The following is a 25394-nucleotide window of genomic DNA, read 5'->3' as shown; positions in this document are numbered from 1 at the left end:
AGTGATAAATATTAGAGAACACAGCCGCCATATACCCTATAAATGGAAATGATACATTTTACCAAAACTTGCTGTTGAACCTCTGTAGACTTTTGCTTAAGAAACAGCATTCTTCGACTGCTGTGTGACATGGTCTTTGCTAGTCGTAATACCTTGAACCTTAACTTCATCCTTCATCAGGTATGTTTTCTTTGGGATCTTTTTCTAGTGCCTTACCTAATCTGGTGTGTATCCTTCTCCTCCATAATTATCTAGAGTTCCACTTTTGTGCACTCTGCGGCCTCTACATCAGCAATTGCAGCCTTACCTGTCAAAATGAAATTTCTCAGGCCAACACATCTGATAGAATTATGAAGCCAGTCCTGACTAGAGGTATATTTACATTCACTGACTGGCTTCCCTACTTTCTTTGTCAAATCCTCTTGAATCTCAATGGCTTTTTAATAATTTTCCCTATCATAGGAAACAGTCACATTTGCATTTCTTGCACCCAGATTTTTAGGGCATCCTCCTTCTGTTATGGTATGGTTGCTGATCTCATTAACATCATTATGGTGGCCAATTGCTGAAGTGCTAGATCCATGCTCAAGTTCATGCCTTACCTTGAACCTCTCCTACAAGGTAAAGGTCTTCCTTACTGTCTTGGCAGGTTCACTTGTAGTAGGAGTACTTGCTGGATGCATTGGCATAGTGTTCAGTGGCTCAAGTAGGCAGAATTATAGAAATGTAAAATTGGCAGACCTGTTCAGTTGTGGCAAGACTAGATGATCATGTGGGGAAGTTGGACTGTATGTTGTAGATACATCTATAACAACTAAACTTCGGAACTCCTCATATGGTTTAGAAGAAGCAATTGTTGTTAGGATTGAAAACCCAAACCTAGTTATTGCATTACTTTATAGACCACCAGATGCCAGGTCTCATGAATTTACAAAACAAATAAGAAACATAGAATCATGTCATGACCTCAGAAACCCAGTCCAAAATATACCTGTCTTAGGAGACTTCATCCAGCCACACATTGAATAGAGACGCAGGAAATAAAATTGTTCTGGAGAATACTGACAGTGGAAGCAGCTTGAATGGGCAGATGCCAAAGAGTTATTCAGACAGTGTGAAAAGTTCTCCCTCATCCAGCAAATGGCAAAACAAACTAGAGGAATAACATTTTGATTTAATCTTCTCAAGTAATGTGGACGTAATATGTGATATTACCATCTCAGACACCCTATACTCTTATCACAACCTATTTGGAGTAAAAACAAGCTTAGATGCTAAACTGCTTAGTCAGAACACACAAAACAATGGAGGTGATTTCAGTATTTTCAGTTTTGATAATGAATGGATAAACTGGGAGGATGTGATCAATGAGAGGTGTGCAACAGATTGCAAAACCTTGCTGAGTACCAAAACAGAGAAGGTTGCAAAACCTTGCTGAGTACCAAAACAGAGAAGGAATTTGTAAAATCCACTTTGATGTACCATACATGCAATTGACATTTGTCGGCAAGAAGAAAGCACAGAAAATCTTGGTTAGAAAGAGAAAGGTGAGCACTTCACTGGAAGCAAAAAAAGAATTGCAGATCTTTTCAAGAAGCCACAGCTCACCCAGCAAACAAAAGAAACCCTGTCAAGTGAATTATTAGACATAGACCATAGATTTCAAATGTCATATGAAACAGGAAAAAGAAGAAAAAGTGTTAAGTGAAACAAGGAATAACCGAAATGCTTTAATGCAAAATATGAATTCAGAACCACAAACTCATTGGCCCACTTAGAAAAGAAGAAGGTGACCGTTAACAGATGAGTGAGATTCAAGAAAGGCAGTATGCCTCATTATTCAGCATGCCAGTACCAGCAAGAAGAAAACAAAAGGTCCTGGTTAGAACAAGAAAGACGAACACTTTACAGGAGGCAAAAAAAGAATTGCAGATCTTCCAAAGAAGCCACAGCTCACCCAGCACATGAAAGAAAACCTATCAAGTGAATTATCGGGCATACCTTAACTACAAATGTCATATGAAACAAGAAAAACAAGACCAAGCCTAAAATGAAATAAGAAATAGCCAAAATACTTTTATGCAAAATGTAAAATTGAGACCACAAACTCCATTGGCCCGCTTAGAAAAAGGTAACTATACAAGCAACTGTAGAGATAAGTGAGAATCATGAAAAGCAGTATGAATGAGTATTTAACAAACCAAAACAACATTGAAAATAAATGACCCAGCAGACTTCTTCCTAAACAGCTTTGTAATCTGTCAAGTGTAAATAAGCATACACAAGATTTTGAGAGGGCCATTAAGGGCATGCCCATGCACTAAGTTCCAGGCTTGGACTCATGGAACTTAGTCTTCATAAACAAATGCATGGCATCTCTAGCATGTGTTCCGACTTTCTTGAGAAAAAGTCTGGATTCTGGCATCATTCCCGAGAGTCTGAAACTGACTCACATTGCTCCACTTCTCAAAGGTGGAAGCAAAGGAATCCCAAAAAATTATGGACCCATATCATCAACGTTGCTTATCATTGAATCTTTGAAAGAGTTCTAAGAGGCAAGCTGACTGAATTTATGGAAGTGAATGAGTTACATAACCCAGGACAACTTGGGCTTAGGGCGGGAAGATGTTGCCTCTCTTAGTCATTTGACCATTTTGATACAATTGTTGAGCTGTAGAAAATAAGGGAGAATGCTGATGTGATTTACAGAGTTTGCTAAAGCATTTGCCAAATTTGACGATATGTGAAAGATGGGAATAACGGGAAAAAATTAAATGATGGAGGTACAACTTTTTAAGTAATAGCTCATGACAGTTGTGAACCTTGCCATCTCCAGTACCTCCATAGTAAAATGCTTTGTCCCTCAAGGAACTGTGCCTGTGTAGAGTGTTCACTTCTGTGAATTGTCAGATTGCCTCATAGGACTCTTTCAAAGATTTTAATGATGTTCGATGTTAATGCTATTTGTCTGTTGTTTCTTTGCATTGCTTTTCTGCCATCTTGTGGAGTGGGGCAATGTGTGTCAGTTTCAGACTCTCAGGAATGATGCCAGAATCTAGACTTTTTCTTCAAAGGATATTAAGTGCATGTGCTAGAGGTGTTTTGCATTTCTCTCAGAAGACTGAGTTCCATGTGTTTGGGCCAGGGGTTGAGTATCCTGGTGCATACCTGGTGAAGTCTTTGGTGTCTTCTCCTCCACAGCCTGCACTCAGCTTAGGGTGTTGGGTTTGGTCTTTCAACCAAACCGTTGGAACCACAGCCCTCAGGCTTACCTAACCCCCACAGCATGGCTGGCCCAGTACACTTTGTAGGTACTTGTCCAGTGCATTCTTGAATTTCTCAACTGTGCATCCCACTCTATATCTGATGGTAGTTGGCAAGATGTTGAAGACTCTTGGACCTCGAATGTTTTAAGGTGTTTCATCTTTTTGTGCTTGCATTTTTTTTTTTTTTTTTTAATACAAAGTCTTCCATCCCCATCTTGCCAAAAGGATGTTATTTTTGTTTCCAGGTATAGATTATACCTCTTCCACATCTTTCCCTGGGGATAGGGGAGAAAGAATACTTCCCACACATTCCCCGCGTTTCATGAAGGCGACTAAAGGGGATGGGAGTGGGGGTTTAGAAACCCTCCCCCATTTTATTTTAACTTTCTAAAAGGGGAAGCAGAAGGAGTCATGCGGTGAATGCTCATCCTCCTCGAAGGCTCAGATTGCAGTGTCTAAATATGTGTGGATGTTACTAAGATGAGAAAAAAGGAGAGATAGGTAGTATGTTTGAGGAAAGGAACCTGGATGTTTAAGCTCTGAGTGAAATGAAGCTCAAGGGTAAAGGGGAAGAGTGGTTTGGGAATGTTTTAGGAGTAAAGTCAGGGGTTGGTGAGAGGACAAGAGCTAAGGAAGGAGTAGCACTACTCCTGAAGCAGGAGTTGTAGGAGTATGTGATAGATAGTAAGAAAGTAAACTCTTGATTGATATGGGTAAAACTGAAAGTGGATGGAGAGAGATGGGTGATTATTGATGCCTATGCATCTGGTCATGAGAAGAAAGATCATGAGAGGCAAGTGTTTTGGGAGCAGCTGAGTGAGTGTGTTAGCAGCTTTGATGCATGAGACCAGGTTATAGTGATGGGTGATTTGAATGCAAAGGTGAGTAACGTGGCAGTTGAGGGTACAATTGTTGTACATGGGGTGTTCAGTGTTATAAATGGAAATGGTGAAGAGCTTTAGATTTGTGTGCTGAAAAAGGACTGGTGATTGGGGATACGTAGTTAAAAAAGAGAGATGTACATAAGTATACATATGTAAGTAGGAGAAATGGCTAGAGAGTGTTATTGGATTACGTGTTAATTGATAGGTGCGTGAAAGAGAGATTTTTGTATGTTAATGTGGTGAGAGGGGCAACTGTAGGGATGTCTGATCATTGTATTGTAGAGGTGAAGGTGAAGATCTGTGGAGGTTTTCAGAAAAGAAGAGAGAATGTTGGGGTGAAGAGAGTGGTGAGAGTAAGTGAGCTTGGAAAGGAGACTTGTGTGAGGAAGTACCTGGAGATTTGAGTGCAGAATGGAAAAAGGTGAGAGCAAATGAAGTAAGGGGAGTGGGGGAGGTATGGGATATATTTAGGGAAGCAGAGATGACTTGCACAAAAGATGCCTATGGCATGAGAAAGGTGGGAAGTGGGCAGATTAGAAAGGGTAGTGATTAGAGGGATGAAGAAGTAAGATTGTTAGTGAAAGAGAAAAGAGAGGCATTTGGATGATTTTTGCTTAGAAAGGGTAGTGAGTGGTGGGGTAAAGAAGTAAGATTGTTAGTGAAAGAGAAGAGAGAGGCATTTGGACGATTTTTGCAGGGGATGACTGGGAAATGTATAAAAGAAAGTGGCAGGAGGTCAAGAGAAAGGTGCAAAGGTGAAAAAGGTGCAAATGAGAGTAGGGATGAGAGAGTATAGTTAAATTTTAGGGAGATTAAAAAGATGTTTTAGAAGTAGGTAAATAAAGTGCGCAAGACAAGAGAACAAATGGGAATATCGGAGAAGGGGGCTAGTGGGGAGGTAATAACAAGTAGTTGTAAAGTGAGGAGATGGGATTGAGTATTTTGAAAGTTTGTTGAATGTGTTGATGATAGAGTGGTAGATATAGGATGTTTTGGTTGAGGTGGTGTGAAAAGTGAGAGAGTCAGGGAGAATGGTTTGGTAAACAGTGAAGAGGTAGTGAAAGCTTTGTGGAAGATGAAAGCTGGTAAGTCGGTGGGTTTGGATGGTATTGCTGCGAAATTTATGAAAAGAGGGATTGACTGTGTTGTTGACTGCTTGGTGAGAATATTCAGTGTATGTATGGTTCACAGTGCAGTGCCTGAGGATTGGTGGAATGCATGTATAGTGCCGTTGTATAAAGGCAAAGGGGAGAAAGGTGAGTGTTCAAATTACAGAGGTATAAGTTTGTTGAGTACTTCTGGGAAATTATATGGGAGGGTATTGATCGAGAGGGTGAAGGCATGTAAAGAGCATCAGATTGGGGAAGAGCAGTGTGGTTTCAAAAGTGTTAGAGGATGTGTGGATCAGGTGTTTGCTTTGAAGAATGTATGTGAGAAATACTTAGAAAACAGGTGGATTTGTATGTAGCATTTATGGATCTGGAGAAGGCATATGATAGAGATGCTCTGTGGGAGGTTTTAAGAGTATATGGTGTGGGAGGAAAGTTGCTAGAAGCAGTGAAAAGTTTTTATTGAGGATGTAAGGTATGTGTACAAGTAGGAAGAGAGGAAAGCGATTGGTTCCCAGTGAATGCTGGTTTGCGGCAGGGGTGCTTGATGTCTCCATGGTTGTTTAATTTGTTTATGGATGGGGTTGTTAGGGAGGTGAATGCAAGAGTTTTGGAAAGAGGGGCAAGTATGCAGTCTGTTGTGGATGAGAGGGCTTGGGAAATGAGTCAGTTGTTGTTTCCTGATGATACAACGTGGTGGCTGATTCATGTGAGAAACTGCAGAAGCTGGTGACTGAGGCTGGTAAAGTATGTGAAAGAAGAAAGCTGAGATAGATGTGAATAAGAGCAAGGTTATTAGGTACAGTAGGGTTGAGGGACAAGTCAATTGGGAGGTAAGTTTGAATGGAGAAAAACTGAAGGAAGTGAAGTGTTTTAGATTTTAGTTATATGGGAGTGGATTTAGCAGCAAATGGAGCCTTGGAAGCGGAAGTGAGTCGGGGGGGGGGGTCTGGGAACATTGAAGAATGTGTGGAAGGCGAGAACATTATCTCAGAGATCAAAAATAGGTATGCTTGAAGGAAAAGTGGTTCCAACAATGTTATATGGTTGCTAGGCATGGGCTATAGATAGGGGGAGGATGGATGTGTTGGAAATGAGATGTTTGAGGACTGTGTGTTGTGAGGTGGTTTGATCGAGTAAGTAATGAAAGGGTAAGAGAGATGTGTGGTAATAAAAAGAGTGTGGTTGAGAGAGCAGAAGAGAGTGTATTTAAATGGTTTGGTCACACGGAGAGAATGAGTGAGGAAAGATTGACACAGAGGATATGTGGCAGAGGTGTAGGGAACGAGAATTGGGAGACCAAATTGGAGGTGGAAAAATGGAGTGAAAAAGATTAGGAGCAATAGGGGCCTGGACATACAGGAGGGTGAAAGGTGTGCAAGGAATAGAGTGAATTGGAACGATGTGGTATACCGGGGTCGACGTGTTGTCAGTGGATTAATTCAGGGCATGTGAAGCACCTGGGGTAAACCATGAAAAGTTTTGTGGGGCTTGGATGTGGAAAGGGAGCTGTGGTTTCAGTGCACTACACATGACAGCTGGAGACTGAGTGTGAATGAATGTGACTTTTGTTGTCTTTTCCTAGCGCTACCTCGCATGTTTGGTGGGGGAATTAGGGGGGTGCTGTTTTTTGGGTGTGGCGGGGTGACAATGGGAATAGATGAAGCCATCAAGTATGATTTTGTGCATGTGTATATATGTATATGTCTGTACGTGTATGTCTGTATATGTTAAAATGCATAAGTATGTATGTGTGCATGTGTAGGTGTTTATGTATATACATGTGTCTTTGGTTGGGTTGGGCCATTTTTTTTCTGTTTCCTTGCGCTACCTCACTCCCACCTCCAATTTGGTCTCCCATTTCTCCTTGTTCCCTCCACCTCTGACACATATATCCTGTTGTCAATCTTTCCTCTTTCATTTTCTCCATGTGACCAAACCATTTCAGTACACCCTCTTAAGCTCTCTCAACCACACTTTATTACCACACATCTCTCTTATCCATTCATTACTTGATCAAAGCATCTCACACCACATATTGTCCTCAAACATCTCATTTCCAACACATCCACCCTCCTCTGCACAGCCCTATCTATTGCCCATGCCTCACAACCATATAACATTGTTGGAACCACTATTTCTTCAAACATACCCATTTTTGCTCTTTGAGATAACGTTCTCGCCTTCCACACATTCTTTGCTCCCAGAACCTTTGCCCCCTCCCCCACCCTGTGACTCACTTCCGCCTCCATGGTTCCATCGGCTGCCAAATCCACTTCCAGAAATCTAAAACATTTCACTCCCTCCAGTTTTCCTCCATTCAAACTTACCTCCCAATTTGCTTGTCCCTCTACCCTACAGAACCTAATAACCTTGTTCTTATTCACATTTACCCTTAACTTTTTTCTTTCACACACTTTACCAGTCACCAGCTTCTGCAGTTTCTCACCCAAATCAGCCACCAGGGCTGTATCATCAGCGAACAACAACTGGCTCACTTCCCAAGCCCTCTCATCAACAACAGACTGTATACTTGCCCCTCTTTCCAAAACTCTTGCACTCTCCTCCCTGACAACCCCATCCATAAACAAATTAAACAACCATGGAGACATCACACACCCTTGCTGCTAACTGAAATTCACTGGGAACCAATCACTTTCCCCTCTTCCTACTCATACACATCCTCGATAAAAACTTTTCACTGCCTCTAGCGACTTACCTCCCACACCATATACTCTTAATACCTTCCACAGAGCATCTCTATCAACTCTATCATATGCGTTCTCCAGATCCATAAATGCTACATACAAATCCATCTGCTTTTCTGTATTTCTCATACATTCTTCAAGTGCCTGATCCACACATCCTCTACCACTTCTGAAACCACACTGCTCCTCTCCAATCTCGTGTTCTGTACATTCCTTTACCTCTTGATCAGTACCCTCTCATATAGTTTCCCGGAATACTCAACAAACTCCCATTTGTTCCCTAGTCTTATGCACTTTATTTACCTCCTTCCAAAACCTCTTTTTATTCTCCCTAAAATTTAATGATACTCTCTCACCCCAACTCTCATCTTTGCCCTCTTTTTCACCTCTTGCACCTTTTTCTTGACCTCTTGCCTCTTTCTTTTATATGTCTCTCAATCATTTGCACTATTTCCCTGCAAAAATTGTCCAAATGCCTCGCTCTTCTCTTTCACTAACAATCTTACTTTTTCATCCCACCACTCACTACCCTTTCTAATCTGCCCACCTCCCACCTTTCTCATGCCACAGGCATCTTTTGTGCAAGCCATCACTGCTTCCCTAAATACATCCCATTCCTCCCCCACCCCCCTTACATCATTTGCTCTCACCTTTTTCCATTCTGCACTCAGTCTCTCCTGGTACTTCCTCACACAAGTCTCCTTTTCAAGCTCACCTACTCTCATCACTCTCTTCACCCCAGCATTGTCTCTTCTTTTCTGAAAACCTCTACATGTACATACCTGTACATACATATACACAGACATATATACACATTTAGATACTCATACTTACTTGCCTCCATCCATTCCCAGTACTACCCTGACCCACAGGACGCAGGATCCCTACCCCCGTTTCATGGAGGTAGTGCCAGGAAAACAGAAAAAAAGGCCATATTTGCTCACACTCAATCTAGCTGTTATGTGTAATGCACCGAAACCACAGCTCCCTATCCACATTCACACATTCGATTCAAGGAATGTGATCTTATCAAAAAGCAAATGTGTCCTCACCTTAGATAAAACCCAGAAATGTGCTGAGACACACCAGAAGAGCATCACTGTATTGCAGAATTAAGAAATGTGTGTTCTAATGAGTAGGTAGAACGAAGCTTGACATTAAATCTGAAAATGTCCATATCCAGTGAAAAATATTTTGCCCAACTGCTCTTACCAGATAAGTTTTCCAGCCACTGAAATATGTCTAAAATAGTGAAGTACACTGAGTAAACTTCCTTATGAAATGAAAGAATATCATCTTAGAAAGATAAAACAAAGAAACAAATGAAATATTCTTCAGCTTACTAAGAAAAATATAAGAAAGTTATGGTGGGAGCATTTTAAGAAATCTTACAATTGTGATGAATTTTAAGGGTGAGCATCAGCACTTAGAATTGGTGGTAATGTGCCATTATAACATGCTGTATACAATCCAGCTTGCCTTAGATATATTCAGATGAGCTGGCAGAACAGTTTTTGATATAGAATAACAAATAGTTTTGTAGCCAAAGAAAATTATTTTGCCCTTGCACTCTTGGCAGATTAATCTCCCAAACTAATAAACGTCTTAGATACTGAAATACATGAAAAAGGTATTTCTTTTTATAAGGAACAAAAGAACAAGATGATAGGAAGTATGAAAATGATAAAACAGCCATTAAACAAGAGATATACCTCTCAACTTTATTTTTATTTATTTTGCTTTGTCGCTGTCTCACGCATTAGCGAGGTAGCGCAAGGAAACAGATGAAAGAATGGCCCAACCCTCCCACATTTTTTTTTTTTTTTTTTTTTGCTTTGTCGCTGTCTCCCGCGTTTGTGAGGTAGCGCAAGGAAACAGACGAAAGAAATGGCCCAACCCACCCCATACACATGTATATACATACACGTCCACACACGCAAATATACATACCTACACAGCTTTCCATGGTTTACCCCAGATGCTTCACATGCCCTGATTCAATCCACTGACAGCATGTCAACCCCGGTATACCACATCGATCCAGTTCACTCTATTCCTTGCCCTCCTTTCACCCTCCTGCATGTTCAAGCCCCGATCACACAAAATCTTTTTCACTCCATCTTTCCACCTCCAATTTGGTCTCCCTCTTCTCCTTGTTCCCTCCACCTCCGACACATATATCCTCTTGGTCAATCTTTCCTCACTCATCCTCTCCATGTGCCCAAACCACTTCAAAACACCCTCTTCTGCTCTCTCAACCACGCTCTTTTTATTTCCACACATCTCTCTTACCCTTACGTTACTCACTCGATCAAACCACCTCACACCACACATTGCCCTCAAACATCTCATTTCCAGCACATCCATCCTCCTGCGCACAACTCTATCCATAGCCCACGCCTCGCAACCATACAACATTGTTGGAACCACTATTCCTTCAAACATACCCATTTTTGCTTTCCGAGATAATGTTCTCGACTTCCACACATTCTTCAAGGCCCCCAGAATTTTCGCCCCCTCCCCCACCCTATGATCCACTTCTGCTTCCATGGTTCCATCCGCTGCCAGATCCACTCCCAGATATCTAAAACACTTCACTTCCTCCAGTTTTTCTCCATTCAAACTCACCTCCCAATTGACTTGACCCTCAACCCTACTGTACCTAATAACCTTGCTCTTATTCACATTTACTCTTAACTTTCTTCTTCCACACACTTTACCAAACTCAGTCACCAGCTTCTGCAGTTTCTCACATGAATCAGCCACCAGCGCTGTGTCATCAGCGAACAACAACTGACTCACTTCCCAAGCTCTCTCATCCCCAACAGACTTCATACTTGCCCCTCTTTCCAAAACTCTTGCATTTACCTCCCTAACAACCCCATCCATAAACAAATTAAACAACCATGGAGACATCACACACCCCTGCCGCAAACCTACATTCTTTGTTCTGTTATTGTTCATATTTAGTTTCGTCTTTGGCTGAATCTTTTGTCATTTTCTGCTCAACATTTTTATGCCATCTCACCTGAAAACAACTTTGGGAGTTTGGATGAAATACACTTCATCATTTTGTTCTTTTTTGGCCATTTTTAAGCACCAGCGTTTGTGCTTGTTTCATCATGCTTGTAGATTTCAGTTGCCTCTAACCTAACACCTACATATATAGATTTTTCTTGTAAGCCTCAGGTATTACTTTACTACAATATTATTGCTTGATTCTATTGTTCATAAAACTATAGGGGTTAACTTAGCAGGTTGGATAGTAAGTATGTCTTATCATGACTATGCAAGTTTCTGAACTAAACAGAAGTCAGCAGGAAAGCACTGCAGATCCTAACTGCACAGCAGTGGGTGGATGGAATGTTTTGCAAAAAGTATGCATAATTGTATATACAGCTTATTAATGAAATCATGTTAACTGAATGAGTTTTATCGGAAGAATGCTATCCTTTGTGCCCTTTGATATGGCCTTTAAGCCTAAAGCTGGTGATGTTAGTTGTTATTCCCTAAGGAGGGAAAGGAAATTGAGTCTTTTGAGCAAAGTGTGGACTTATTTGAATGCTTTGCAATGGTGATAGTACAGCATCTCATCGGAGGCATTTTGGTGTTAATGAGTCAACATTGTGAAGTTTAGATAGAAAGGATGTGGCCTTTTGTGTGGCATATCTGGCTACCTACTTTGTAGGATTACATAGGCTAATTGTAGAACATCATAGGGGGTTTACTGTCATTGTTCTATGTCATATTACTATTTCTTTTCATCACAGTTTTGTGCATCATTTCTCTATACTGTAGTAGAATGAGCATGTTTCTCAGATATGAAATGTTAAATTTTGATTTTGAAGTACTCATTATAGGACTGAAGGTATGTCTCTCAAAGGTCATTTCCTCAAGCACTTATTTCCTGGAAGGCTAGCACCTTACTAACAGTAGTTTTGTCAACCATGTGGTTTCCCAGGAATATAACCCCTGTAGTTGGCAAGGGACCTCTGTATGAAAAAGTCGCTCCCTTGGATGATTGTCTGAGATTATTTTCCCCAGTTATATATCTCATCCTTCATTTCCTACTTTTTAAAAACTTTTCCTAACCCATGATGAGACACATCAGGTTGATGTCTTTGATCTGGGAATAAGGAGGTAGATTTGTACTGATAACATGAGGATGGTGATGTCATTACCAAGTGGAGGTTGGTGATAGGTCAGACAGTGGTCCCAAGCTGAGTCATGTTGTCAACTGTCAGTTAGCTAAAGAAAGGTGAGAGGCACTAACCTTATTGGGATGATGAGGTTTATAGGTATCTGACCCTAGATATGTTCCAAGATATCTCTCATGGTTTATAGGGAGAGAAAGTGTCTCAAATTTCAGAATTTATATTTATCAACATTAGCAGGTATACACTTTGTATTAGATTTATCTGTGTGTGCCTTTGCTTCATGAAAGTTGCATATATTAAAATTCTTTGTTTTATCTTCCAACAGAGTTGTCGTGTGAGGACAGGAAGTTTAGAAAACAGTGGAGTTGGAGGAGGGGGAGATGGAAGTGGCGGAGGTGGAAGCGTGGGATTAGGAGGGAGTCGGTTAGTGGATGCCCTCATTTCCAGTGTCCTTGATGAAACTGATCAACTGGGTCTTGCTCATCTTCAAGATAAATCAGACAAGTAGGTTGATCAGTTGTTGTGTATCAAAAATTTAGATTGGTAAGTGATAAACCACTTTCTTGTTGTGAATAATGAATCTTTGGGAAGAAATTCCAGATCGTGCATGACAGTGAAATTGTTATGAAATTGATTATCATTGCAAACTAACATGCATTTTCATCCAAATTAGCCTCTGATCTCAAGATTGACAATGGATGTCTTGTGGAAAGATCAGACACAGTGGAGGCAACTTGTGCATCCATGGTCAAAGGGCATTATTGGATTGTTTTAATTAGTATTCATGTAAAAGAGAGACTTTTGGATGTTAATGTGCTGAGAGGGGCAGCTGGAGGGATGTCAGATCTCTGTATTGTGGGGGCGAAGGTGAAAATTTGTAGAGGTTTCTAGAAAAGAAGAAGAGAATGTTGGGGAGCAGAGAGTGGTGAGAGTATGTGAGCTTGGAAAGGAGACTTGTGTGAGGAAGTACCATGAGAGATTGAGTGTAGAATGGCAGAAGGTGAGAGCAAATGATGCAGGGGGAGTGGTGGGGAGTGGATGAGGAATGGGACATATTTAGGGAAGCAGTGATGACAAGCACAAAAGATGCTTGTGGTATGAGAATGGTGGGAGATGGGCAGATTAGAAAGGGTAGTGAGTGGAGTGGTGGAATGTGGAAGTAAGGTTGTTAGTGAAAGAGAAAAAAGAGGCATTTGAATGATATTTGAGGGGGAGTAGTGCAGATGACTGCGAGATGTAGAAAAGAAAGTGGCAGGAGGTCAAGAGAAAGGTGCAAGAGGTGAAAAAGAGGGCAAATGAGAGTTGGGGTGAAAGAGTATCTATAAATTTTAGGGAGAATAAAAAGATGTATAAATTTGTTTATGGATGGGGTGGATAGGGAAGTGAATGCAAGAGTTTTGGAGAGAGGGGCAGTTTGTTGTGGATGAGAGGGTTTAGGAAGTGAGTCAGCTGTTGTTTGCTGATGATGCAGCGCTGGTGGCTGATTTGGGTGAGAAACTGCAGAAGTTGGTGGCTGAGTTTGGTAAAGTGTGTGAAAAGAAAGCTGAGAGTAAATGTGAATAAGAGTAAGGTTGTATGGTTCAGTAGGGTTGAGGGACAAGTTCATTGAGATGTAAATTTGAATGGAGAAGAACTGGAGGAAGTGAAGTGTTTTAGATATCTGGGAGTGGACTTAGCAGTGGATGGAACCATGGAAGTGAGTCACAGGGTGGGGGAGGGGGCAAAGATTCTGGGAGCATTGAAGAATGTGTGGAAGGCAAGACTGTTATCTTGGAAAGCAAAAATGGGTATGTTTGAAGGAATAGTGGTTCCAACAATGTTATACTGTTTCAAGGCACAGGCTATACATAGGATTGTGCGGAGGAGGGTGGATGAGTTAGAAATGAAATGTTTGAGGACAGTATTTAGTGTGAGGTGGTTTGATCAAGTAAGTTATGAAAGGGTAAGAGAGATTATTATATTTATTATTTATTATACTGTAATGCTGTCTCCCGTGTTAGCAAGGTAGCGCAAGGGAACAGACGAAATAATGGTCTGACCCACCCACATACGCATGTATATACATACACGTCCACACACGCACATTTACATACCTATACATTTCAATGTATACATATATATACATACACAGACATATACATATGTATACATCTGCGTGATTCATACTTGCTGCCTTCATCCATTCCCATCGCCACCCGCCTCATGAAATGGCACCCCCTTCCCCTGCATGCGCATGAGGTAGCGCTAGGAAAAGACAACAAAGGCCACATTCGTTCACACTCAGTCTCTAGCTGTCATGTATAATGCACCGAAGCCACAGCTCCCTTTCCACATCCAGGCCCCACAAAACTTTCCATGGTTTACCCCAGGCGCTTCACATACCCTGGTTCAATTCATTGACAGCATGTTGACCCTGGTATACCACATCGTTCCAATTCACTCTATTCCTTGCACGTCTTTCACCCTCCTGTATGTTCAGGCCCCGATTGCTCAAAATCTTTTTCACTACATCCTTCCACCTCCAATTTGTTTTCCTACTTCTCCTTGTTCCCTCCACCTCTGACACATATATCCTCTTTGTCAATCTTTCCTCACTCATTTTCTCCATTTGACTAAACCATTTCAGTGCACCCTCTTCTGCTCTCTCAACCACACTTTTTATTACCACTTTCATTACCTACTCGATCAAACCACCTCACACCACATATTGTCCTCAAACATCTCATTTCCAATACATCCTCCCTCTTCCACACAACCCTATCTATAGCTCATGCCTTGCAACCATATAACATTGTTGGAACCGCTATTCCTTCAAACATCCCCATTTTGCTCTCCTAGATAACGTTCTTGCCTTCCACACATTCTTCAATGCTCCCAGAACCTTCGCCCCCTCCCCTACCCTGTGACTCACTTCCGTTTTCATGGTTCCATCTGTTGCTAAATCCACTCCTAGGTATCTAAAACACTTCACATCCTCCAGTTTTTCTCCATTCAAACTTACCTCCCAATTTACTTGTCCCTCAACCCTACTGAACCTAATAACCTTGCTCTTATTCACATTTACTCTCAACTTTTTTCTTTTACACTCTTACCAAACTCAGTCACCAACTTCTGTAGTTTCTCACCCGAATCAGCCAACAGCGCTGTATCAGCAAATAATAACTGACTCATTTCCCAAGCCCTCTCATCAACAACAGACTGCATGCTTACCCCTTTTTCCAAAACTCTTGCATTCACCTCCCTAACAACCCCATCCATAAACAAATTAACCATGGAGGCATCACGCACCCCTGCCACAAACCGACATTCACTGGGAACCACTCACTTTCCCTTCTTCCTTCTTGTACACATGCCTTGCATCCTTGATAAAAACTTTTCACTGCTTGTAGCAACTTACCTCCCACACCATATACTCTGAATACCTTTCACAGAGCATCTCTATCAACTCTATCATATGCCTTCCCCAGATCCATAAATGCCACATACAAATCCATTTGTTTTCTATGTATTTCTCACATACATTCTTCAAAGCAAACACCTGATCCACACATCCTCTACCACTTCTGAAACCACACTGCTCTTCCCCATTCTGATGCTCTGTACATGCCTTTGCCCTCTCAGTCAATACCCTTCCATTTGATTTCCCAGGAGAACTCAGCGAATTTATACCTCTGTAATTTGAACACTCACCTTTATCCCCTTTGCCTTTGTACAATGGCACTATGCAAGCATTCCACCAATCCTCAGGCACTTCACCATGTACCATACATACATTGAATATCCTTACCAACCAATCAGTAACACAGTCACCCCCTTTTTTTTAATAAATTCCACAGCAATGCCATTCCAACCTGCCACTTTGCCTGATTTCGTCTTCTGCAAAGCTCTCACTTCCTTAACCAAACCGTTCTCCCTGACCCTCTCACTTCACACACCACCTCGACCAAAACACCATATACCTGCCACTCTATCATCAGACACATTTAACAAACCTTCAAAATACTCACTCCATCTTCTCATTCACTACTGCTTGTTATTACCTCCCCATTAGCCCCCTTCACTGATGTTCCCATTTGTTCTCATGTCTTACACACTTTATTTACCTCATTCCAAAACATCTTTTTATTCTCCCTGAAATTTAATGATACTCTCTCACCCCAACTCTCATTTGCCTTCTTTTTCACCTCTTGCACCTTTCTCTTGACCTCCTGCCTCTTTCTTTTATACATCTCCCCGTTATTTGCACTACTTCCCTGCAAAAATCCAAACGCCTCTCTGTTCTCTTTTACTCACAGGCTTACTTCCTCATCCCACCACTCACTACCCTTTCTAATCTGCCCACCTCCCACCTTTCTCATGCCTCAAGCATCTTTACTGCAAGCCATCACTGCTTCTCTTAATGCATCCCATTCCTCCACCCACTCCCCTTACGTAATTTGCTCTCACCTTTTTCCATTCAGCACTCAATCTCTCCTGGTACTTCATCACACAAGTCTTCTTTCCAAGCTCACTTGCTCTCACCACTCTCTTAAGTTGTTGTTCGCTGATGATACAGCACTGATTCAAGTGAGGAACTGCAGAAGTTGGTGACTGAGTTTGGAAAAGTGTGTGAAAGGAGAAAGTTGAGAGTAAATGAGAATAAGAGCAAGGTTGAAGGACAAGTTAGTTGGGATGTGAGTTTGAATGGAGAAAACTTGTAGGAAGTGAAGTGTTTTAGATATCTGGGAGTGGAATTAGCAACAAATGGAACCATAGAAGTGGAAGTGAGTCATAGGGTGAGGTAGCGGGTGATGAAGATTTTGTGGAAAGAGAGAAAGTTATCTAGAAGATTAAAAAAGGGGTATGTCTGAGGGAATAGTAGTTCCAACAATATTTTATTGTTGCAAGGCATGGGCTGTAGATAGGGTTGTATGGGGGTGGGTGGATGTGTTGGATTTGAAATGTTTGAGGACTACATGTTGTGTGAGGTGATTTGATCGAGTGAGTAATGAAAGGGTAAGAGAGATGAGAGGTAATAAAAAAGAGAGTGTGGTTGAGAGAGCAGAAGAGGATGTGTTGAAATGGTTTAGACATATGGAGAGAATGAGTGAGGAGAGGTTGACAAAGAGGATATATGTGTCATAGATGCAGGGTTTGTTGAATGTGTCTGATGACAGAGTGGCAGATATAGGGTGTTTGGGTCGAGGTGGTGTGCAAAGTGAGAGGGTTAGGGAAAATGATTTGGTAAACAGAGAAGAGGTAGTAAAAGCTTTGCGGAAGATGAAAGCCGGCAAGGCAGCAGGTTTGTATGGTATTTCAGTGGAATTTATTAAAAAAGGGGGTGACTGTATTGTTGACTGGTTGGTAAGGTTATTTAATGTATGTATGACTCATGGTGAGGTGCCTGAGGATTGGCGGAATGCGTGCATAGTGCCATTGTACAAAGGCAAAGGGGATAAGAGTGAGTGCTCAAATTACAGAGGTATAAGTTTGTTGAGTATTCCTGGTAAATTATATGGGAGGGTATTGATTGAGAGGGTGAAGGCATGTACAGAGCATCAGATTGGGGAAGAGCAGTGTGGTTTCAGAAGTGGTAGAGGATGTGTGGATCAGGTGTTTGCTTTGAAGAATGTATGTGAGAAATACTTAGAAAAGCAAATGGATTTGTATGTAGCATTTATGGATCTGGAGAAGGCATATGATAGAGTTGATAGAGATGCTCTGTGGAAGGTATTAAGAATATATGGTGTGGGAGGCAAGTTGTTAGAAGCAGTGAAAAGTTTTTATCGAGGATGTAAGGCATGTGTACGTGTAGGAAGAGAGGAAAGTGATTGGTTCTCAGTGAATGTAGGTTTGCGGCAGGGGTGTGTGATGTCTCCATGGTTGTTTAATTTGTTTATGGATGGGGCTGTTAGGGAGGTAAATGCAAGAGTCTTGGAAAGAGGGGCAAGTATGAAGTCTGTTGGGGAGGAGAGAGCTTGGGAAGTGAGTCAGTTGTTGTTCGCTGATGATACAGCGCTGGTGGCGGATTCATTTGAGAAACTGCAGAAGCTGGTGACGGAGTTTGGTAAAGTGTGTGGAAGAAGAAAGTTAAGAGTAAATGTGAATAAGAGCAAGGTTATTAGGTACAGTAGGGTTGAGGGTCAAGTCAATTGGGAGGTGAGTTTGAATGGAGAAAAACTGGAGGAAGTGAAGTGTTTTAGATATCTGGGAGTGGATCTGTCAGCGGATGGAACCATGGAAGCGGAAGTGGATCATAGGGTGGGGGAGGGGGCGAAAATTTTGGGAGCCTTGAAAAATGTGTGGAAGTCGAGAACATTATCCCGGAAAGCAAAAATGGGTATGTTTGAAGGAATAGTGGTTCCAACAATGTTGTATGGTTGCGAGGCGTGGGCTATGGATAGAGTTGTGCGCAGGAGGATGGATGTGCTGGAAATGAGATGTTTGAGGACAGTGTGTGGTGTGAGGTGGTTTGATCGAGTAAGTAACGTAAGGGTAAGAGAGATGTATGTTCAGGCCCCGAGTGCTCAAAATCTTTTTCACTACATCCTTCCACCTCCAATTTGTTTTCCTACTTCTCCTTGTTCCCTCCACCTCTGACACATATATCCTCTTTGTCAATCTTTCCTGCACTATCATTTTTTCTCCATTTGACTAAACCATTTCAGTGCACCCTCTTCTGCTCTCTCAACCACACTTTTATTACCACTTTCATTACCTACTCGATCAACCACCTCACACCACATATTGTCCTCAAACATCTCATTTCCAATACATCCTCCCTCTTCCACACAACCCTATCTATAGCTCATGCCTTGCAACCATATAACATTGTTGGAACCGCTATTCCTTCAAACATCCCCATTTTGCTCTCCTAGATAACGTTCTTGCCTTCCACACATTCTTCAATGCTCCCAGAACCTTCGCCCCCTCCCCTACCCTGTGACTCACTTCCGTTTTCATGGTTCCATCTGTTGCTAAATCCACTCCTAGGTATCTAAAACACTTCACATCCTCCAGTTTTTCTCCATTCAAACTTACCTCCCAATTTACTTGTCCCTCAACCCTACTGAACCTAATAACCTTGCTCTTATTCACATTTACTCTCAACTTTTTTCTTTTACACTCTTACCAAACTCAGTCACCAACTTCTGTAGTTTCTCACCCGAATCAGCCAACAGCGCTGTATCAGCAAATAATAACTGACTCATTTCCCAAGCCCTCTCATCAACAACAGACTGCATGCTTACCCCTTTTTCCAAAACTCTTGCATTCACCTCCCTAACAACCCCATCCATAAACAAATTAACCATGGAGGCATCACGCACCCTGCCACAAACCGACATTCACTGGGAACCACTCACTTTCCCTTCTTCCTTCTTGTACACATGCCTTGCATCCTTGATAAAAACTTTTCACTGCTTGTAGCAACTTACCTCCCACACCATATACTCTGAATACCTTTCACAGAGCATCTCTATCAACTCTATCATATGCCTTCCCCAGATCCATAAATGCCACATACAAATCCATTTGTTTTCTATGTATTTCTCACATACATTCTTCAAAGCAAACACCTGATCCACACATCCTCTACCACTTCTGAAACCACACTGCTCTTCCCCATTCTGATGCTCTGTACATGCCTTTGCCCTCTCAGTCAATACCCTTCCATTTGATTTCCCAGGAGAACTCAGCGAATTTATACCTCTGTAATTTGAACACTCACCTTTATCCCCTTTGCCTTTGTACAATGGCACTATGCAAGCATTCCACCAATCCTCAGGCACTTCACCATGTACCATACATACATTGAATATCCTTACCAACCAATCAGTAACACAGTCACCCCCTTTTTTTTAATAAATTCCACAGCAATGCCATTCCAACCTGCCACTTTGCCTGATTTCGTCTTCTGCAAAGCTCTCACTTCCTTAACCAAACCGTTCTCCCTGACCCTCTCACTTCACACACCACCTCGACCAAAACACCATATACCTGCCACTCTATCATCAGACACATTTAACAAACCTTCAAAATACTCACTCCATCTTCTCATTCACTACTGCTTGTTATTACCTCCCCATTAGCCCCCTTCACTGATGTTCCCATTTGTTCTCATGTCTTACACACTTTATTTACCTCATTCCAAAACATCTTTTTATTCTCCCTGAAATTTAATGATACTCTCTCACCCCAACTCTCATTTGCCTTCTTTTTCACCTCTTGCACCTTTCTCTTGACCTCCTGCCTCTTTCTTTTATACATCTCCCCGTTATTTGCACTACTTCCCTGCAAAAATCCAAACGCCTCTCTGTTCTCTTTTACTGACAGGCTTACTTCCTCATCCCACCACTCACTACCCTTTCTAATCTGCCCACCTCCCACCTTTCTCATGCCTCAAGCATCTTTAGTGCAAGCCATCACTGCTTCTCTTAATGCATCCCATTCCTCCACCCACTCCCCTTACGTAATTTGCTCTCACCTTTTTCCATTCAGCACTCAATCTCTCCTGGTACTTCATCACACAAGTCTTCTTTCCAAGCTCACTTGCTCTCACCACTCTCTTAAGTTGTTGTTCGCTGATGATACAGCACTGATTCAAGTGAGGAACTGCAGAAGTTGGTGACTGAGTTTGGAAAAGTGTGTGAAAGGAGAAAGTTGAGAGTAAATGAGAATAAGAGCAAGGTTGAAGGACAAGTTAGTTGGGATGTGAGTTTGAATGGAGAAAACTTGTAGGAAGTGAAGTGTTTTAGATATCTGGGAGTGGAATTAGCAACAAATGGAACCATAGAAGTGGAAGTGAGTCATAGGGTGAGGTAGCGGGTGATGAAGATTTTGTGGAAAGAGAGAAAGTTATCTAGAAGATTAAAAAAGGGGTATGTCTGAGGGAATAGTAGTTCCAACAATATTTTATTGTTGCAAGGCATGGGCTGTAGATAGGGTTGTATGGGGGTGGGTGGATGTGTTGGATTTGAAATGTTTGAGGACTACATGTTGTGTGAGGTGATTTGATCGAGTGAGTAATGAAAGGGTAAGAGAGATGAGAGGTAATAAAAAAGAGAGTGTGGTTGAGAGAGCAGAAGAGGATGTGTTGAAATGGTTTAGACATATGGAGAGAATGAGTGAGGAGAGGTTGACAAAGAGGATATATGTGTCATAGATGCAGGGTTTGTTGAATGTGTCTGATGACAGAGTGGCAGATATAGGGTGTTTGGGTCGAGGTGGTGTGCAAAGTGAGAGGGTTAGGGAAAATGATTTGGTAAACAGAGAAGAGGTAGTAAAAGCTTTGCGGAAGATGAAAGCCGGCAAGGCAGCAGGTTTGTATGGTATTGCAGTGGAATTTATTAAAAAAGGGGGTGACTGTATTGTTGACTGGTTGGTAAGGTTATTTAATGTATGTATGACTCATGGTGAGGTGCCTGAGGATTGGCGGAATGCGTGCATAGTGCCATTGTACAAAGGCAAAGGGGATAAGAGTGAGTGCTCAAATTACAGAGGTATAAGTTTGTTGAGTATTCCTGGTAAATTATATGGGAGGGTATTGATTGAGAGGGTGAAGGCATGTACAGAGCATCAGATTGGGGAAGAGCAGTGTGGTTTCAGAAGTGGTAGAGGATGTGTGGATCAGGTGTTTGCTTTGAAGAATGTATGTGAGAAATACTTAGAAAAGCAAATGGATTTGTATGTAGCATTTATGGATCTGGAGAAGGCATATGATAGAGTTGATAGAGATGCTCTGTGGAAGGTATTAAGAATATATGGTGTGGGAGGCAAGTTGTTAGAAGCAGTGAAAAGTTTTTATCGAGGATGTAAGGCATGTGTACGTGTAGGAAGAGAGGAAAGTGATTGGTTCTCAGTGAATGTAGGTTTGCGGCAGGGGTGTGTGATGTCTCCATGGTTGTTTAATTTGTTTATGGATGGGGCTGTTAGGGAGGTAAATGCAAGAGTCTTGGAAAGAGGGGCAAGTATGAAGTCTGTTGGGGAGGAGAGAGCTTGGGAAGTGAGTCAGTTGTTGTTCGCTGATGATACAGCGCTGGTGGCGGATTCATGTGAGAAACTGCAGAAGCTGGTGACGGAGTTTGGTAAAGTGTGTGGAAGAAGAAAGTTAAGAGTAAATGTGAATAAGAGCAAGGTTATTAGGTACAGTAGGGTTGAGGGTCAAGTCAATTGGGAGGTGAGTTTGAATGGAGAAAAACTGGAGGAAGTGAAGTGTTTTAGATATCTGGGAGTGGATCTGTCAGCGGATGGAACCATGGAAGCGGAAGTGGATCATAGGGTGGGGGAGGGGGCGAAAATTTTGGGAGCCTTGAAAAATGTGTGGAAGTCGAGAACATTATCCCGGAAAGCAAAAATGGGTATGTTTGAAGGAATAGTGGTTCCAACAATGTTGTATGGTTGCGAGGCGTGGGCTATGGATAGAGTTGTGCGCAGGAGGATGGATGTGCTGGAAATGAGATGTTTGAGGACAGTGTGTGGTGTGAGGTGGTTTGATCGAGTAAGTAACGTAAGGGTAAGAGAGATGTGTGGAAATAAAAAGAGCGTGGTTGAGAGAGCAGAAGAGGGTGTTTTGAAATGGTTTGGGCACATGGAGAGAATGAGTGAGGAAAGATTGACCAAGAGGATATATGTGTCGGAGGTGGAGGGAACGAGGAGAAGAGGGAGACCAAATTGGAGGTGGAAAGATGGAGTGAAAAGGATTTTGTGTGATCGGGGCCTGAACATGCAGGAGGGTAAAGGAGGGCAAGGAATAGAGTGAATTGGAGCGATGTGGTATACAGGGGTTGATGTGCTGTCAGTGGATTGAATCAAGGCATGTGAAGCGTCCGGGGTAAACCATGGAAAGCTGTGTAGGTATGTATATTTGCGTGTGTGGACGTGTGTATGCACATGTGTATGGGGGGGGGTTGGGCCATTTCTTTCGTCTGTTTCCTTGCGCTACCTCGCAAACGCGGGAGACAGCGACGAGGTATAAAAAAAAAAAAAAAAAAAAAAAGATGCAGGGAACAAGGAGAAGTGGGATACTAAATTGGAGGTGGAAGGATGTAGTGAAAAAGAGTTTGAGTAATCAGGGCCTGCACATGCAGGAGGGTGAGAGGCACGCAAAGAATAGGGTGGATTGGAATGATGTGGTATACTGGGGTCAACATGCTCTCGCTGGACTGAGCCAGGCCATGTGGATAGGGAACCATGGTTGTGGTGCATACACATGAAAAATGTGAAAGACTTCAGAGTAATAATTTATAATGACTTAACATTTGGCAAACACAACAAAACAGTGGTTTGTCATGTAGAAGTATGGTATGCTAGATCCTGTGGGCTTCAAGATGAGAGGAGAAAAGTGAATGATAATACTGTTGAAGGGACTAATTCTTTCACATGGTGAATATTGCTGTGTTCAGCAACACCTTACAAGCTGAATGAAACTGCAGAATTAAACAGTGTACAGAGATCTTTTACAGCTCATATTAATGTGGTAAGGGAACTAAAGTGGCTGAAATCTCTGAGGCTGCACTGTACTCCTTGGAGCATGGACGGGAGAGGTCTATCTTCATCTGTACCTTGAAAATCCTAGAAGATATTGTTCCCAACTTACATCCTGTTGGTATGACTGGTGTGGAAGTCCTCGTAAAATACTACCACTGAAATGCAAAGGTGTGATAAGCACTAAAAGAGAGAACACCTTAAACATCTGGGGTCCAAAATTTCTCAAGTTTTGCCAGCTACTGTTAGAAAACACACAGGAAATACAGTAGAGAAGTTTATGAGTGAAGTTTATGGGTGTACTGAATAAATACTTACAAAGTGTACCAGACCAGCCAGGCCATTGGGCTATGTAGGTCCTAGGGCTGCAATTTCCAATATTTTGGTGGACCAACGACCCATCCAACAGCTTGGGCTTATCCCCAGCAGCGGAAGTAGAAGACCTGTGGAGACTTCACCAGGTGGTCAGATTTGAAGTGATGCTGGGATAGATATATAACATTTCTTAAGATACAGGTATTGCTGGTTTAATTTTTATCTCATTGAAGCTGAACTAGTGTTCTAAAGTTAATATAATTTATCTTACACCTGTCTTCCTCTGTTATATCTTGTTACCACACATCTCATTTTATAATCGCTTCCCTTTCTTTTCCTTTTCTTCTAAAGCTTTGGCTGGATAAGCACCTCTTTTAGTGACGAATCTGTAAGAAAATGTGTTAAGTTTATTCCTCAAACTTCAGTATTTTAATTGATGTATTTCTTGTTTCGATAGGAATTGCAGTAGTGCCAGCAATATCAGCAGCTCCAGGACCATGGGTCGGGAAGTGGGAGATGATGGGATATTATGGGGCAGTATGGCTAGAGGAAATCACTCAGATGACTTCTATCCCCCTCCTGCTCCTCCTCAGACCCAGACTGACTTCATCCACTACCTTTTTGAAACAGCAGGACAAGAGGATGAGGTAAAGCATTTAATCTTTAAGATTGGGAGTGTATGTCCAAAAGAGAGAAATATACTTATATCTGTTTATTGTACTTTGTCACTGTCTTCCGCGTTAGCGAGGTAGCGCAAGGAAACAGATGAAAGAATGGCCCAACCCACCCACATACACATGTACATACATACATGTGCACACACGCACATATACATACCTATGCATTTCAACGTATCTTATTTTTTATTTATTATACTTTGTTGCTGTCTCCCGCGTTACCGAGGTAGCGCAAGGAAACAGACGGAAGAATGGCCCAACCCACCCACATACACATGTATATACATACACGTCCACACATGCACATACACATATCTATACATCTCAACGTATACATATATAAACACACACAGACATATGCATATATACACATGTACATGATTCATACTGTCTGCCCTTTTTCATTCCCTTCGCCGCAGTGCCACACATAAAATGACAACCCCCTCCCCCCCTCATGTGCGTGAGGTAGCGCTAGGAAAAGACAATAAAGGCCACATCCGTTCACACTCAGTCTTTAGCTGTCATGTATAATACACCGAAACCACAGCTCCCTTTCCACATCCAAGCCCCACAAAACTTTCCATGGTTTACCCCAGACGCTTCACATGCCCTGATTCAATCCATTGACAGCACGTTGACCCCAGTATACCACATCGATCCAATTCACTCTATTCCTTGCCCACCTTTCACCCTCCTGCATGTTCAGGCCCCGATCACTTAAAATCTTTTTCACTCCATCTTTCCTCCTCCAATTTGGTCTCCCACTTCTCCTCGTTCCCTCCACCTCTGACACATATATCCTCTTGGTCAATCTT

The 25394-nt window shown here is 42.0% G+C and overlaps 1 protein-coding gene across 1 annotated transcript in view; it reads left to right on the top strand.

Annotated features, from left to right (window-relative positions):
* The window catches only part of LOC139749175 (uncharacterized), a 141143-nt gene that overhangs the window by 40440 nt on the left and 75309 nt on the right, over positions 1-25394 (top strand). Inside the window, exons 3-4 of the mRNA XM_071662834.1 lie at positions 12450-12628; positions 24360-24549. Of these exons, the coding sequence (XP_071518935.1) occupies positions 12450-12628; positions 24360-24549 (369 nt within the window). The remainder of the gene's footprint in view (positions 1-12449; positions 12629-24359; positions 24550-25394) is intronic.

Source organism: Panulirus ornatus, chromosome 6 (assembly GCF_036320965.1).
Source record: "Panulirus ornatus isolate Po-2019 chromosome 6, ASM3632096v1, whole genome shotgun sequence".
Taxonomy (NCBI): domain Eukaryota; kingdom Metazoa; phylum Arthropoda; class Malacostraca; order Decapoda; family Palinuridae; genus Panulirus; species Panulirus ornatus.
The sequence above is the reverse complement of the archived record's forward strand: the minus strand, read 5'-3'. Positions and strand labels throughout refer to the sequence as shown.